This window comes from Lonchura striata, chromosome 14, assembly GCF_050655825.1.
Source record: "Lonchura striata isolate lonStrDom1 chromosome 14, ASM5065582v1, whole genome shotgun sequence".
Classification (NCBI taxonomy): Eukaryota; Metazoa; Chordata; class Aves; order Passeriformes; family Estrildidae; genus Lonchura; species Lonchura striata.
The window spans coordinates 6,061,664-6,079,735 of NC_140716.1; the positions used below are offsets into that span (position 1 = coordinate 6,061,664).

The 18,072-nt window shown below is 42.5% G+C and overlaps 1 protein-coding gene across 4 annotated transcripts in view; it reads left to right on the forward strand.

Annotated features, from left to right (window-relative positions):
- The window catches only part of PRKAR1B (protein kinase cAMP-dependent type I regulatory subunit beta), a 93,907-nt gene that overhangs the window by 68,413 nt on the left and 7,422 nt on the right, over window positions 1–18,072 (forward strand). For all 4 annotated transcript variants that reach the window (XM_021539728.4, XM_085592210.1, XM_021539727.4 and 1 more), the window contains 2 exons: window positions 2,495–2,555; window positions 5,903–6,024. In XM_021539728.4, coding sequence (XP_021395403.1) covers window positions 2,495–2,555; window positions 5,903–6,024 — 183 coding nt within the window. The remainder of the gene's footprint in view (window positions 1–2,494; window positions 2,556–5,902; window positions 6,025–18,072) is intronic.

The following is an 18,072-nucleotide window of genomic DNA, read 5'->3' on the forward strand; positions in this document are numbered from 1 at the left end:
TGGTTGTGCCAACCTGGATCCAGCCTCAGATGCTCTGAAAAAGCAGGGAAGGCTCCTGTACCTGCCTGGGCACACTGAGGTGAAGCTCTGCTGCCCCAGAGGCTGCTGTTTGTCTCCTCAAGGAGAGAGGGAGGGAGGGATGGATGGAGCCATCCTGCAGGATGAGTCAGGAGCCATCAGCTGGGTCACCTTGGGTTTCAGTGCTGGCAAACAGCAGCCCTAAGCCCCAGTTGCTTGTTCTTCCCTGGGCCCTCCCTTACCTCTGTGGGATCATTCTGACAGGGGATATTTAAGTCAGTGTAGCTATGCATTAAGAAGGGCTCTAGATAATATAACAATACAAAAAACGGTGACAGCACATTTAATTAACTATTTCCACTTCAGTTTTGCCCTTGCACTTGTCTTCACTGTGAGTTCAGTACTGCTGCCTGGCTTAGTTTAGCCAAGGCACAGCACACCTGTGTTCCTGTAGGAAGTGGTGGGCTCTTTCTCTCCAAGCCAGGTGGGATGACTGCAATTCCCACCTTCCTGGGTCTTGCCTGCATCTCTAAATACTCAAAGCCTTGGTCAGGCATCACTTATGGCTACTGATTACTGCTTCTTAAAATTCATCTGTGTCCACAAGTCATTTAAAAAGCATTTTCCACATCTGTCTCTGGGTGTCCCAGCCCATCAAACTAAACTACCAATCTGGTTTTCCACAGCTGTCAATTTTGCTGCTCTCATTTCCACTCGATTGCAGGGAGGAAAGCAACAACTGTGCAGTGTCCAGTTTTCCATTCTTTGTCTCCCAGCGAGCTGTCAGAAGCTGGCGTGGATTGCAGAGCCTCCTGTGTTTGAAGTTCTCTATTTTTTTTCTTTCTGGCACTTCAAATGCTGCCGGGGCCCCCCGAGGTTGAGAACCAAGTTTGTCAGACAGAGGGGTCAGAGGAGGGTTAGCGATGCTATCGCTGAGCACAACTGTCATCACCAGCCCGGAGTTACGGCCTCGGGAGCTGCTGCTGCTGCTGATCCACAGCTACCTGGGAAGAGTGGCAGCTCCTGCTGCTGCTGTGGCTCTTTGGGAGCAGGGGTGACCCCAGGACAGGGGCACAAATGGGAGATGTCCCCAGAGGAGAGCACTGGTGCTGTGGTCCCAAGTTGGAGCCCAAGCCTGTTGATGCTGCTGGAAGGATTCGTGGTGCTCTGGGGGTTGTTGAAGCCCCACCTGCACAGCACATGTAGGAAGAGGGATGATACTTAATTCTTGAATAAATCAGCTATTCCCATTTTCATACCCAAAACACTTCTGAATGTTTTCACACCAGAAGACAAAGTGTTTCCTCTCCATTTCCCTTCTCTATCCCCACTTTCCCAGCATCCACCTGTGGTCACTTGGAGAAGGAGGAATAGAGAAATGGCTTTTTCTACGGCAGACACTGACATTTGCTTCCATCCTCTCTGCCCAGTCTATGAATAAATGGCATCTTTGTTTTCCTTTTCTTGAGAGGGTCAATGTATCATCCTTGTGTTGTACCTTATAGATTTAAGTAGGAGGCACTAGGCAGGTTCCTGGTGACATTCCCAGGAAATCTGCCCACAGGCAGGAGCGATTTGGGGTGTCACCAGTGTGGAACAAACTGCACAGGCCCAAGGCAGGCCCTGGAGTTCCTCTTTGGTACCTGTGAAGAATTTCTTTATGAGACTTTCATGTCACTGCAGAAGGAATTAAGGATGCATTCATTATTTTTGTATTGGTAAAATTTCATCATAATTATTCCTACATGAATCACCTTCAAGAGTGCGTGCTGGAACAGCAGCTTGAGGTTTCTGTCTTGCTGATCAAACACCGTGTAAGAAGAGGGTGTCTTAGAAAGTTATCACACAACAAAATCTGAGTAGAGTGGGAATGACTGTACTGGTGGCTGTATATCCATTGATGGATTGTCTGCCCCCAAATGCTTAAGTCTTGTTAAAATATGAATATGGTTCGTCTTGTTAAAATATGAATATGAATGGATTGCTCAGCATAACAATGATACAACATTGTACAGAATACTAAGCAGGTTTCCAAACATTTGGCATTAAAGAGTTTTTAACCTAAAAGGATGGAATCTACCAGGGTGACATTTTAAGTTTTATCCTACTTTGTGATAGCAAAGAGCCTCATTGGCACCAAGATATATATTGAATTAGCTAAACAGTTAATTGATGAAGTTCAGGCTTTAAAATGAATGCCTGTAAATGGAGGCAATTCATCTGCAGTGTCCAGTAACACCAGTGAAGTCAGTGAAATTACAGCAGGATTGAATTTGAGTCCTTCTGCCTTTGCTTATCAGCAATTCAACTTGCCCAGACATTTTATGGGGAAACGTTTGCCTGAGGCTGTTTACACTGGCTATGCTTAAGATTTGGAAAGGAAGGGAAAAAAAAAGAAAAGAGCAGCTGTAGGAAGAAATCACAAAAATACTTTGTGTAATGCTCTGCCTCCTTTTTCTCTCTCCTGTAATAACAGGGCAGCACTCTGAGGAAGCGGAAGATGTACGAAGAATTCCTGAGCAAGGTCTCCATTTTGGGTCAGTTGCCCTTTGGAACTTGGCTGTTGCTTTCTCTGTTGTTCACGTTGGCAGAATGAATTTTGATCTGTGATGGCACGATGAAAGGAGCAGTGCTCAGACAGAAGGTCTTGCATTGTGTTGTCTCTGAAGGAATGAAAGTGTAAAGGGCCCTTTTTGTTCTTCTCGTTCTTTCCTGTGCACTGCCCATGTGCTTGGAGCACGCACTAGAGGTGGAGCAGGCACACACTGGTACTTTCAGTAGCTGCTGCTGAGTAAAGATCATGTGGCTAGAGCAGAAAGCAGTGCAGAGATATGAATTTCTCATAAAATCCAGTTACATCCTCCCAGGGAACAGGTGAGAAGCTTTTTCCTGCAAGAATACAGTGTTTGTGTGCACTAAACTAACCAACCTTACAAATCAAACTGGACTGATCTTTTTTCTTCTGTGCATTTACAGCCCCTGTCTCACATTCTTAAAACATCTGTTTAGCTTCTTGTCCTTGGATTTTGTTTCCCTTTGATTAATGTGATAGCCACGAAATTTGGACATGTTCTTGATGGCCTTCAGTAGGAAAAACAACAAACCCATAATGCCTGACCAATCAATCACCATTAGGAGAACAAAAGCCTCTAATAAGGAGGACAGTGTTAGACAGTACAATGAGTTGTTGATTCTGTAGGAGAAACATCATGTTTTTGCTGGGGCTGTTTGGAAAAAAACAGTCCAGGATTTATTTGCTATATAATTAAAGTATTTGTATTTCTACTTAAAATTTTTCTGTTTGTTTTTTGTTTGTTTTGTTTTGTTTTGTTTATGATATTCACCTACCATTCAAGCTGAGATACCTGAAATATGAGAGTGTCTCAGTGAAAGTATACTTGAACTTCTGGGAGGTGCTATCCATGAGATTTTCAATGATATTTGTATGCTTAAAGTGAGGCCAAGTATGTTGCTCACTTATTAATGAAGTTTCCATAATTTAAAATCCTTCTTTTATGCTTAATTTAAATCTTCCTAAATTAAGAGCACAAATTATACCAAATTACAATGAGTATTTAAAGAAAAAAAGAATCTGTGCACCTGCACTAATGAGGAGCAATTACAACAATGAGACATCTCAAAACAATTTCAGAGTAGAAAAGTTATTCAGAGATGTGCTTCCTTAAACACATTCCTTCATTGTGGTTTGCATTGTAATTAGAGCCTAATTTGTAGTGTGGCTTTTGAATCTTGGTTCAAAAAAAGAGGAAGGACTTTAACATTTGAACCTTTTTTTAAGTACAGAAAAGCAGTGAACAAAATAACACATCATTGCAGGAACATGGAAATTTAGGTGAAATGTGTAAGGATCTCTTTGACATGTCTAAAAAGTAGATGACACCTGCGAAGCAGAAAGATATTTTAGAAATCTCAAAACAGCAGTGAAAATTCAACTTCACTTAATCCCTTACTGTGGTCAGAACTCAGCGATTTCCTGGTGGAAAAACCTCTACCTGCTTCTTATGTTTCTTTTTTCCAAGGTCTGTCCAGTGTCTGTAATTAGTTGTATAATTGCAAGAGTCACATTTTTTTTAAATCTAAGGATTTTTTTAGATTATTAGTAGTTGCTTATGAAAGAAGTGATTGTTTTAAATTTTTCTTCTGGAGTTTAATTAAATATAAAGTAGTGAATAGATATGTACAATTTAGGCATTGGTCTAATTTATCTGATACTTCAACTCTGCAACTAAAACTTGTAGAATATTCTATATAATGTTCTCTTTGCAAGAATTATTAACCAATATATTTGTAGTGGTACAGTTCCCTTAGACAAAAGAGAGACACTTCGTGACTAGAGCTCGAATTAGCTTTGAATTTTTCATAAAGCCAACTGAAGAAGAAGTTTCAAGAGGCTCTTTCTTTTCATTGTTAATTACTGAGGTTCTTTAAAAAAAAAGAGAGAATGTCTTCTCTAGTCTGTATGAAAGAGTTCTATGCTTATTTTTAATCAAACAGAGAAGTTTTTGAATGTTGCATTGACAAAATGGGCTTGGTCTTTGACATTAGTTCTTCTGCAGCAAAGGTCACAAACACACTAGGAAAATGCTTTAGGTGGGGAAAATGTTAGAAACAATGAATTTCCCAAGCAGCAGCAAGAAAGTGGCATAAAAACATGAAGCTGTGTCAGTCAACTCAAAACTTACCTTTGGTGCTTTGAGCACTTTGGTCTGGTTTTGTTACCAGGCTCAGGGTAACAGATTTTGAGCTCAGCCTAAAGACATTTTAACTTATAAAGAACTTCCTTTCACCCTCACACAATCCTTCTAAGCAATATTTTGAAAAAAAAATTGGGAAACCAGAGTCTGATGGAATGGCACACATCTAATCCTGGTGTCAGAAAGTGTATCTTGACTTACATTAGTTCAATAATTCATAATAAGTAGGAATCAGCAGAGCTCTGGGACATGAATTTCAGCCCAGCTTTTTGAGGCAGTGAAGGCTAAATCATCGTATTATCTGTTGCTTTTAATAACTTTTAAACCTGTAATTTTTCAGTCAAATCTGATCAAAGTACAAAAGTTCAAGTACAATTCACTCTCTTGAATTCTCATGCAAATGTGTGTTGGAGAGAGACACAGGTGGTACCTCCTCTCTGAGGGCAGGGATTTGGGGCAGTGCAGGTGGGTGATGAGGACCCTCATCACAGGCTGCATTTGCTCTGTTAATCCTAAAACAGACCTGTCATTTTGAATGATGGATTTTTTTTTTAATTTTGATAACTTTTTATCCCTTAAATGAGGGAATGAAAAGGAAAACACTTTGCAGGCCATCCTGCTGGCAGATGAAGAAGGGGTGCCATTTCAAACATCCATAAACGTGGATGCCTCTGTCCTCCTGCTGCTCGTGCCACCAAGGTCTGGCCATTGGCCCTGGTGGTCTCACCCATCCTTGAGATGCTGCATCACCCACCTGCAGCACACCAGGAGGGCAGCTCTGAGCAAAACACTGTAGGACTTGTCCTGACACCTGGTGTGGGATGTGCTGAGGGAATTTTGGGTGCTCCCATAGCTCCAGGCAGCTCCTCAGCTGCTCCAGGCCGTGGCAGTGCCAGGGCAGCACGGATCAGATGGCAGGAGTGAGGAACCAGAGCCAACTTCTCCTGTCCAACTTTTGAGATTGCTATCTGGGTGATTACTGATGGCTGGGACACAATGAATAAATACATTCATGTTTCCCAACTGGAGGTTCGTGCAAAGTGCCTGGATGAAAGAAATGTTTCTTTTATAACAGAACCAGGCACGGCAGAGCTGTCAGTTTAGATATGAATCTTCAGCCAAAGTTGGAGTGTTTTTATAATATAGCTTTATGGTCTTCAATATTTTAGAGTCCCTGGACAAATGGGAGCGGCTGACAGTGGCTGATGCACTGGAACCTGTCCAGTTTGAAGATGGAGAAAAAATTGTTGTGCAGGGAGAGCCTGGTGATGACTTCTTCATTATTACAGAGGTAAGATTGGCAACCTGATAAGCTCTGTCATTTCCTGGTAAAGATCAAGGCTTTGTATTAAAGATGTTTGGATTCAGTTCAATCTCTTACCTCAGCATAAATCTAATTCCACTTAAACCAGGAGACCTCCTCAAAATTCAAATGAATTCAGAGACCAGTTCCATGGAATTGTCTTAAGTGGAACAATCTCCTTTCCAGTGAACTGAAAATGCAGATTAATTTTGAGGTGTGTCTAGTGTCTTTACTGTTTGAAGGTTTGTTTACTATGGAAGATTTTTCTAGTTCCAAATTTCTGATACTTCAGCAGGGCTGGTCAGCCACAGAGTGCATTGATTGTTGTTCCCAAAGGGACTTAGAGGGGATATCACAAATGGACATCTGAAAACTGGAGCAGGAGACCTGATCAGAAGATGGATAATTTGTTCTTTGTTTTGCTTTAAACTCAGTCCTAATGGCTGAGCCAACTTTTTGTTTACTCTGACACAGGCAGACAGATCTGTCAGGCAGCTGAAAATGCTGACATCTTTTTGGGAGATTATCTGACACTTCAGTTCCACCATCTCACTTCTGCAAACAGATGCTGGCGGGGTTTCCCCCCTTCTCTGACATAAATATTTGGATCCCTGGTATCTCACACAAGTACCAAGGCACTGTGATATAACAAGCTACAAGGAGGTATTAGAGAGACTCAGAATGAATAGCAGGAGAGCACAGGGATATGATTGTCTGTGCATTGTGAGTGTTCCTATGCAAATATACAGCCCAGACATAGCCAACATATGGCTGTGGTGACAGCTCCAGGGCACACACCAGGCCTGGTGTTACATGACCAAAAAGGAGTTCCAGTGGTGGCACAGCAACTGGGAGGGAACTGGAGCCCCTCAGTGTGGGAGAAGGTGGGTCAGAGGGTGGTCATGGTGTGGCTTTGGGATCCAGTTGTATGCACACAGAATGCATCCCAGGCTTTGCTTTGCTTGCTCTATATCTGTGGAATTTTGGACAGGTGCCTCTATGCAAAGCAGCCAGAATTTGGTTCATAATCAATATCTGACATTTAAAGTTCCATCCTTCCTTCCTCTTGAGTGTTGGAAATACGTATTTTATTTATGAACATAGTTTTTCTTCTATGCTCACAAAATTGTCAGTGCAAGTAACTGCACCTGTCTGTCATACAGGGAAGCAATTCAGGAGCTTTAAATATGTGACAAGCAGTGTCCCATCAAAACAACAGTGTTAGAATAAATGAGACTAGATATTAGATAGGGAATCTTTTTTATTAAGAAGATGTTTAGTATATGAGAAAAATTTAGGAAACAGAAGTTTTTTCAGAAATATGGAATTTTTATTGCTCCTAGTATTTCTGAATGTGCCTTTATTCCTTACAGCAGCAGGAGACTAGGAAAATCTAATTTTCTTAGACATTGAATCCCATGTGGAAAATTGGCAACTTGCTTAAGAGTTACTAAGGGCCTTTATTTTCCCCCTCTTGCTGAAACAGCTGTTAAGACTTGAATGGGTAGAGAAGCATTAACACTGCATTCTGTAGAAAGTCTCTGCTCACCTCACTCTTCCACTGCAAATCTGACTTCATTTCTTATTTTGGAAATTGCCTGTATTTTTTTACTTTAAAGAATGAACATCTAGTTTCAACTATTTCTTGAGCTGCAGCAGTATTTCTCTGCTCACACAGAGTTTAAGCTTTGTTTTTTAAATGTGATTTTTACAGGAGTTCACATCTTTAATTTTAAGCTTGTCTGTAGGAAAAATTGCTGCAAGTCACCAGGAACACATTATTCTACAACCTGCTTGAAAGTAGTTTTGGCTGGTTTGTTGTCACAATATGTTGAAAAGCCATTAGCTTCTTTCATATGCTTTTTGATGTTTGTGGTCTTCTAATCCAAGCCACTAAAATGCAGCCAAGTTGTTTGGCTGCTGTATATGCAGAAAACCATTTCATATATCACTAAAATGCAGCCTCCTTTGGAGCACAGCGTGTCCAGTACTACAAAGTTAACTTGGCCACATGATTTTTGGACAAGGTACTCATTTACCTTTTTATTTACTCATTTTACATTCCATGCAGCCCAGAAAGCCAGTTGTGTCCTGGGCTGCTTCAGAAGCAGCGTGGCAGCAAGTCAGGGGAGGTGATGCTGCTGCTCTGCTCTCTGTGTCCAGCTCTGGGGTCCCCTCCCCAGGGGAGGCCACTGAGATGATCAGAGGCATGGAGCCCCTCTCCTGGGAGGAAAGGCAGAGAGAATTGGGATTGCTCAGCCTGGAGGAGGCTCCAGGGTAACCGAGCTGTGGCCTTCCAACACCTGAAGGGAGCCTGCAGGGAAGATGGAGAGACTATTTGCAAGAGCCTGGAGTGACAGGACAGGGAAATGGCTTCAAAAGAAAGAGAGTAGCTTTAGATTAGATATCAGGAAGAAATTCTCCCCTGTGAGGGTGGGGAGGCCCTGGCACTAGGTGCCCAGAGAAGGCTGCCCCATCCTTGGAGATGTTCAAGGCCAGGTTGGATGGGGCTTGGAGCAACCTGAACTACTGGAAGGTGTCCCTGCCCATGGCAGAAGGTGGAACGAGCTGATCTTTAAGGTCACATCCAACTCAAACCATTCTACAATTTATCATAAACCATGATCATTCACACCATGCCTTAGACAAATCAGTTATCACTTTGTAAAGCTTATATCACTTTTAAAGCTTTGGTGCATCCCAAATACTTGGTTCCAAGTGGAATCTTGGAACTTTATGACAGTGACTCCTGGCATAAAAACTTCTCTGAGGCACCCAGGAGTCACATATGGATTTAAATTTGTTGAAATTCATAAATTAGTCATTCATTTCTGGTTAGTCTGCCCTGCTGCCTTGCTCTGTGCCATCCCTTTGGGACATTGTAAGGACATTGGTCCTGCCCAAGGACACAGCCTGTGAGTGGAATGGCACCTTCAAGATTTGCAGACTGAAGAGAAATCATTGAAACCTTTTGAAAGGGAGACTCATATTCCCAGTGATGATCCAAACACCAATTCCTTCTTTAAACCAGGAATACCATCCTAGTTAGTATGGGTAAGTCCAATTAGTTTCCTCATTTTATCAAACATATTCACCTTTTCCCTGTATTTCTTACTATAACCTTTTTGTCATGGCTTTCTGTCCACCTTCCTGCTGCAGTGTTGCACAGTTTATTTGGGGTGCAGGTTATTTGAGGTGCAGCCTGTGTGCATGGAAATGCTGCAGCTCCTCTTGGAAAGTGAGGCTGCAGCAGGAGCTCAGCCAAATTATTAGAATAACAGAAAATGCACAGGGAAGAATCACAGGAAACCAGAGCTTTTAAAGTTCACTGCTCTCCAAGCTGTTTATGGTTAATTTTTTGCTAAAAAGTCTAATGAGAAAAGTGTATACCCTGAGATTCCAGGACACCTACAGTTTTTCTGCCATCCTAAATCTTCACAGGCACCAGTAAGATGTTTACTTGCAGTAGTTTGGGTTCTTGTCTGTTTAAGTATCAAGCAGCCTTCAACAAGATTTAGTTCCAATATTTAAAGGTTGTGGGTTTTTTTTCCCAGAGATAGAATTATTGTAATGTTTATACCATATTCCTTAATGTGAAAATAGGATCAGATGTGAATGTCTGCTTATAAAAGCAAAGTAACGACTTCTGTGAGATTGATTTACTGCACTTGAAATGAGTAATTGAAAAAAATAAATAAATAAAAAGAAGCAGCCCTGCAGTTTCTGTATTTTCAGATATTTCCAGGTCTTACTTTCCCACTATGGTTTTCACACAACAAACTCAGGCTTTCCCAGACCAGACAGATGTGGAATGTATCTGCTGGATTCCAAGGTCATGGAATTATCCCATATGAGATTCCTGGCACAGAGGTGAAAAACTTTAAGCACCATGAAACAATTGTTGCCATAAAGAATTATATTTTGGCAAGAGTAAATCATAACAGATGTTCGGTTTCTAACAAATAAATTTGCAGTTGTGTCGTGCACTGCCACACTGTGTACCCAGCAGCGGGGAGGATTTATTCATCTGACTTCAGATAACGCAAATATTTTTAGCCAGCATTTTAAAGTGGTGGATGCAAAGGCATGTGAGCTTTGTGGAGTTGAAAGTCCCTTTAAATGAAATGCCAGTTGAACAGGGGCTGGTTTTATTCCCAATTTGCGCCTTGCCACTGACTCCAGCTCAAACAGTAGCTCAAACCAGTGTAGTACTGCTCTGAAACTGGAAAGAAAAGAGGTTTTTGCTGTTGTCTAGGTTACTGAGAAAGGTAGCGACAATAGTATTAAAAATAGCGGTTATGCTCATGTACCACTCTCTTAAGCTCAGCTTCCAGCTTGGCTGGGTGGCACAGGACCTCGAAGTCTGCGAGGCAGCTGCCAAAAGTGCAGGGACCTGCAGCCTGCTGGGCTTTCCAGCTGCCAGCCCTCCCCTCTCGGAGCGCTGGCATCGCCGTGCCCGGCGCGCCCAGCCTGGCACGGGGCTCACCCGCACTCAGAGCTTGCTGAGCTGCTGCCAGGTGGCCCAAATACTCATGAAGTTTGACACAATTTAAGAAAAATGTGTGCGCAGACACGAACGTGCGCAGGTGGAGGAGGAGAGAGCAGTGAAAGGTTTCTGACAGGGCCACGGTGAACCTGAAGAGCACAGCTTGTGGCTGCCCTTTAAACGTGCAGCCTGTCGTCTGCTCCCAGGACAGGTTGGTTTAAGTGGTGCAGAATTCATGGAAATAAATCTGCATGAGAAGTAAAACGTTTCCAATTAATAGCTGGTTGTGCTGCCCAGCAATCGCATGCAGCAGCCTAAAAATAAAAGATCTAAAAATAGAAGATAATTCACAGGAGACAATTCAAGGAGAAATGGACCCATGGTATCAAGGAGTTTGGCATTGAATTTTTGTTTTAACTTTAAAACTCAGTATAGTTAATTGCAGATTTATGGTGAGTTACAGAGGGTACTCCTCTGCAACTCCTTTGTGAAAAGCACTTAAAAAATTTGGGGATTTGTATTCTTCCTTATTACCCTGCTGGTTAGAGAGGAGGTGTGATCAGGGCATCTGATTTTCAGTTTCACCTGTTCTGTCTGTGGGCAGAACATTGCCCTCCCTGTTTCCCCAACAGTGGGAACAACCCTAATGACACTTCTTAAAGGTGAGGAAAACCTTAATGGAAAAAGGCATAAATATCTGTCACTACTGAAACCAGGCAATGGGAATAGCAAAATCACCAAATAAGAGAAAAAAACCCCACTGATAATGCAGAAGGCCTTTCAGAATTAATGTGTAGAGCTCTTTATTGAAATAAATGAATGAAATTAATTGGTAATGATTATTTTTCCGGCACTATCCTTGGCTGATCACATTGGAAACAGCCCAGTAGTCCTCGGTGGGGGCTGTTCCTTCCGTGCTTGCTGTTGACATTTCAAGTCAGGGCCACAAACCGGCTCCGGTCTGGGCAGGATCTGCTGTGAGTTCTTGATGAGAGTGTACTTGAGATAGTGTCCTGTAGGTGAAATCAGTGTTTCCAGCCCTGCTGACACTCCTGGCACGCTCTGGAGCGTCTCTGCACAGATGCAGTTCAAAGCCTGTAGGTGGAACAGTGTTTGTAAACTCTTCCTGCCATGGTAACCTCGGGAGGGCACCTGGTCCTACACAGAATTGGGCCTTTCTGTAGGAAAACTCGGCTTGAGTCTTAAATTACACAACGAGCATCTGAAGATTTATGATTTAAAAGCTCCTTAAGAAGGAGAAGAAAAAAAGAAAAAAAGAAAAATAATAGCCCAATTGTTTCCTGCCCTAAATCGTTGCTCCTTGACATTCTAACCTAAGAGAGACCCCTTTGGCACCTACCCCTGCGACAGGCAGGGGAACTACAAAGTAAACTCCTTCCTAGGGATAATGAAGTCACTGCCTTAGGCACACTCTGCTATCACACCTGATAATCTCTTTAAAACACAGTGCGATTAATTATTAATTAGGAAGATGAATGTTGTCTAGAAAAGGAGTTTCAAAGGGTACAAATCTGAACTGCTTAGTGTTACCAGGATTTTGTTGATACCGAAAATGTTTGTCAAAGGCAGTCTGCAGCGACTCCTAATGTACCCAATAAACAAAATATCCTGAATAAACAGAGCCAGCAGGCACCAGGGCTCTACTTATTTTTAACTGCACAGATATTGTTTCCCACAGAGCTCTTACAGGAAGGGGACGTTCGATTTTCTTGATATCACCCAGTTGTGCTGGGACAGCAGCATTTCCATTGGCCCTGCTGCAGAGTTCCTCTGTGCTCAGGATCCATTTTTCATGGCCAGCTGACGTCAAAGATGGAAAGTTGGTTGTGTGACTGGGTCCCATCCTGACAGGGATGGAGGTGAAGTGTTTTGCTGAGTCAAAGAGACTCAAATGTCAGTAAGTCCAGCTCTTGTTAAACTCAACCTGACTTCCATGGGCAGTGGGTCAGGCTGCATATCCATGGGATAATGTTTCATAGGAAGCAAATGGCTGCTCCCTTTCTTCTTCCCACCAGCCATGGATGTCCTGTCAGTGACTGCAGCTTTTGGCCTTTCCTTCCAACTCTCTCTCCAGCCCCACCAATAACCACTGCAGTGCAGGCACCTCCGGTGAATTCTGCAAAACCTGAAACCTCAGAAGTGATGTACAAGGGAGCATTTTCCTAACAATTTTGTGAAATTTCAGATTAGCCACTATTTCTAGTCTATTTTAAAGCTTTGCAGATTTCGTTCCTCGTTTGTGGCAGAAACCAGGACAACTGTATGTAAATGCCGTGAGTTGCTATGAACCCAGAGAGTGGAGAATAATATATAATAGTTTAAAAATGTACAGTTAAAAAATACTGTCAAACCCAGTCATGACTCAATCTTGAGTCCACAACCAAAGTTAAGTCCTCTTGCTTCATCCTTCTGCAAGACCATTAATGCCAGATAGCTTTTATATTAGGAAAATGAGTATTTTTGAAAATGAGTATTTTTTTGGAAAGGAAAATAGTGTAAAGGCAACGTGCACAGCCAATAGTTTGTGACGGAAAAGAGTTTTCACCTGGATTTGGCCCCTCCATATAGTATGAGATAAATAATTTTATAATTAAATAATTGTAAGAGTGTTAATAATTGTGGTCTATATTACATGCAACCTTTTAACCAGCTCATTCCTTTTTTCCTGCATGAACATCTCATGAAGGTCACATCCTCACCACACCTTCTCATCAGGTGTGTGAAGCAACCTCTGTGTTGCATGGTGTGATCTGAAGCAGAGAGCACAAGAATTGGGATAGTTCTTCATTCCTGAAAAAACAATTGATGGGAATTGGACACCTTGAAGGACCTTCATGATTTTGTTTATGGAAGGTCTAAGGCAGAGAAATAATCAGAGCCTGTGGACAGCACCCCATCCTGGAGCATCCTTATTCCTTTAGGTTAAATGTTACCACTCAAAAAATGATGGGTGTTATTTTATACTGCAGGTTCTGTGGAAGTCACTTGCACTTTATATTGGCAGAAATCCGTTGATTTCTTCCCTTGTTTTTGTAGAAAGGTCTCTTTCATAAATCAAAGGTTGGCAAATAATAAAACCCCAAGATTATTTACTGGCTAAAGGAATATTTGCAGTGTCTTTGGCTACATAGTTCAAAGGATTTGTCTTCTTTTGGAAAGTAGCCCTAGAACTGCTGATCCTTAGCTCTAACATAAAAGCTGTCCCAGGAATGATGCTATCAGCAGTCCCTGAGGGCTGAAATGGCAGCTGAGGAGTGATGTGCTGGTGGTCTTCCAGGACACTGCGAGTGAGGACATTGCTTGTGTCAGCACCACGAGGTACACACAGGACCTGCTTGTTACCCTGTCTTTGGGATATTGATAAACCTACCTCTAGAAACACAATTCCCAGGAGGATGCAGTGCAGCCATACTGTTCCCAAAGGCTTAAAAGTAGTTTTCCCAGCCTCTTTTTGCACATCCTATACCCAGCATAAAAAAAAAGAGGTATGAATGTTTCCCCGGTTCACTTTTGACATGACAACTTGTGTAGGAGTCTCCAGTCTCATTCAGCTGTAATTTAAAACATCTGATTTGTAAACCCATAAAATTGAAGTTTATGCTGGAATGACAGACACACCCTGGCCTTGTACCACTATGGGATATGTGGAAATCAGGGAAATCATTTGGTGTGCAGAGAAGTAAACCCCAAAGCTAGAAATTGGCAGTTTCATTCTTAATATAAGCATGCCCCATTTGCATTTGCATAAAAATCAGAGTGCAGGATTTTCTCTGTACTCAAAGCAGCCTGTGACTTCTTCCTGAGCTAATATCAGTTGAGGGTATGATTGGTGCTCTTTAGTCCTGTCCAGTAGTGTCTTCCTAGCAGGGCAGTCTGCAAAAGCATTGGAGGTTCACAGGGAATGAAAAGCCTCTCTATGGGAGTAAGGAGAGCAGCACAGGCTGTTTACCCCTTAAGGTTTTCAGGATCCCCATAAGCTCCTTTGGCACTGGAGCCTGAGCTCACAAGCCCTGATTCAAAGCACTTAGTCAAGGTGAACAAAAACTTTATGGCCTCAGGCATGTTAAATCTGAACTGACATTAAAGGCATCTGCTGTGTCAGGAGCTGGGAGCTTCTCTGTCTTCAACCAAAAACACTGCAGTGTAAACAAGACCTGAAATATGGTGGTGCTCAACCTAGAGGAAGAGAAATGGAGAACTTCCCAATCCCTGCTGGAGTTCATCCCTTTCTCTGGATCATGTTAAAGCTGTTCCTTAGTGGAATAGCTTTCGTCCCTCCTCTGCAAAGATATCACAGATTTGACTGCAGATTTGCTGCAAGAATATAGCCCTTAGGGATCCTTTCTTAGCTGTGCAGTGTGGATTTTCTGGAGCATGCAAGACCCTTCTCAGTGTGCTCCAGGATGAGGCAGTTTTGAGTTTGTGAGGTTTTTTCTTCTGAATTTCAGGATTTGGTCCTTTGGATACACAAGAGTCACCAACTGAAAGGACACAAAAAGAGCTTTCCATGGGGTATTTTCCTGATCTCTGTAATAAACTCTCTTCTCTCCTTCCTCCAGTTTACTCCAAGTTTTATTTCTTGCTCAGAAGCTGCTGCCCTCGCTGGCTACAGCTGCTCTCCCAGCTCTGGTCACAGCATTAGTTATGAGACTTTAATGACAATGTCTGCCTCAGCCTTTTGCTTGGTCTGGTTACTTCAGCATCTACAGAATGTTTTCACAAAGAAGCAGATGGTGGTAGGAGTAATTGGGCTGTAAAACAGCATTAACAGCTAAAACGATTTTCACCAGAAAGGATTCTGCAGGCAGGGTGAGGGAGGTTCAGCACTGTTTTCATGTTTTCTCTCCCATACATTCACCCCTGCCCTGGCTGTAGGTGGTAGCTCTCTGCTTCCAGGAGATGAGCCCTGTCAGGTCAGTCACAAATATGAACAGTTGATGAATAACCCATTATAAAGTCACTTTTATGTTGACTCAGTGGATGTTTCCTGGCTTCAGAGAGAGGCAAGATAATGGCTAGCTTTGTAGAAAGAAAGAATCTCTAAAATGCAACATTTTTTTCCCTTTGTGACTTTTATTGCTTTGTACACTGACATGTCTGAGGGAGGAAAACAGGGCCTTGTTGCCAATAATCCACAGCACTTGGCACAGACAGTCTTTAAAATCTGGCACTGGGGTGAATATTAATTCAGTTGTTTTCCCACAGAAGCTACTGATTAGTCAAGGCCAAGTATCCCTGAGATGATTCATTAAAACCAACATCTGAGCCCACCTTTACTGAGTAGCTCTGCTTCTTGTCACCCCTGCAACAGGTGACAGAATGTGTAATGGAAGGGGCGACCAAAATCCCAGAAGAGAGAAAAGATGAAAATGCAGAGAAACCCCAAAGGCTGTGGTGCAATCACTTCCCAGTTTTCTGGGCATGGAGCCAGGACAACTAGCCAAGGGGGATCACACCCCAGGCAAGGGATTCCTCCCATGGCTCAGAGCTGCAATCCTTATTCCTCTGTCTCCATCCCCTTGCTCCCAGGCATCCCAGTCCCAGCTGGCAGCTGGTGGTTTGAAGTGTGGCACTACTGTGGCAGTGGTGCTGTGGTGTCCCTCTGTCTGATGATGGGGGATGAGGATGTGATGGTGATGATGATGAAGTCATGAGTCCCCCAACATGTGGATTTGCCTCTACTGGACACCTGTGTGGTCTAGGCTGATGGTAGCTCAGCTGCTGTGGCTCAAGGGCAAGAATTTGAAGTCAATATATACTATGAAACTTAAAAGTTTTGCTCCTAGTAAAGTCTTCCAACAAGAAAGGCTTAACAAAACAAGAAATCTCATTTTTTACTTCTTTGTGCAAAACCCATTTTATTTCACCTGAGTATTGCAGGGGTGTCCATGAACAAAACAAATTGCAGCTGGTATAATTTCTTTTAGCTTTTCACTGTGTTTACTGGTCTCTCGCTGCCTGAATCTTGACTACTTCCATTTAATAACAGCATTTCTTTTACCTCAAGAGGAATACATAGGTACAGCACAGGTTTAATGCAGGCTATATCAAAGAAACACTGAAGGGAAAGATTGTCTGAGGTACTGCAGTAGGAGGATGAACAAAATGACTGAAAAGGTCTTCCCGTGTCAGACATCTATGATTTTAAATACTGAACGATCAAGACAAAGGCATTTCCTGGTGATTAATGATGGGCTGGGTGTAGTCATGTCTGGGCCTTAACCCTGGCCTCCTGTATATCCCTAGGAAATGCCCTGTGGCTTAGTTCTTTCTGCTGTTTTAAGCTACACTTGGCTTATGATTGATTGTCGTCTTTAAAAGTACATTAATGTTTGTGGCTATTTTGGTGACTGCTCTAGACAGCTTTGTTCCTCTCTCCCGGGTCTGGGTGTTATTCCTAAACCCATAGTCCTAAACTAATATAAACATGTCTGAATAGCAGAGAACTGGGAGTTTAGGCATATGTAGGACAGTTTGATGCAGGTGTGATATAAAACACACAGCAGCCTGCAGGTTATTGGATATCAGTGGTGGCTGTAGAGATGATGTCCAGGACCTCTGCCAGCTGGGCAGTGGCAGGTGCTTTCCATCTCTGCTAAAATTTGATGTGCTGTTGGGAATGATGGCCAATAAGATGAATGTTATATTGACAATGTAGTGATGATCACTGGCAGTGTAAAGGTGCTTTTGGCAGCACTGCTCTCTTAAGGAGACTGGGTGAGTATCAGGGTGCAGGGCTTGTTAATCTAACATTGCCTTTAGAGTTCCTTTGACCTTGCATTATTAATCCTAACCCAATTCCCAATGTGTTTGCTTCCTAAAAATCCCATTAAATCAGTGCAACTCCAAATGTACTGAGTCACAACCAAAATTAAAACAGCTGGATGTGTAAAATGTTGCATATTGGTTCTCGAAAGCTCTCAGCAGCTCATTACCTTGGGCATTGCCTTGTGCTGCATTTATAGTGAATTCTAGTGGAAGCAGAAAAGAACTGACTTACTCAAGATAAGCAAAGCAAACAGCCACCACTTTTCCAGTCAGTGAAAACCTGGGGCTCCTCTGGCAGCCTGTTCCCACCATCAAAACTGGCTCGTCAGGAGGGACAGCCAAGAAGGAGGAGTTTTCCAAACTGGACCAAATTTGCTTCAGGTTTCACGTCAGACAACTGAACTGATTTGTATGACCCTTTTTTGAAATGGAGGGTAAAGCATTTGGCTGACAGGTCTCCCAGATTCACCAGGCAATGACTGTTTCATAGAATCACAGAATGGTTTGGTTTAGAAGGGGCCTTAAATACCAACTAATTCCAGCTCCCAGGAATTTCCAGAAAATTTTGAGCTTTTAGCTCTCCTTAAATTAAGTTAATGATTTGGAGATGGAAGCAGATATGATTAAATAAGATGCAACTTAATATGGTTGTAGCTGTTATAGTGTAAGAACATGGCCCAGACAGTGTTTTTAGACAGGTGAATGGTGGATTTTATTAGATTTACCAGAGGAAATAGGCAACCTGAAGACAGACATATGCC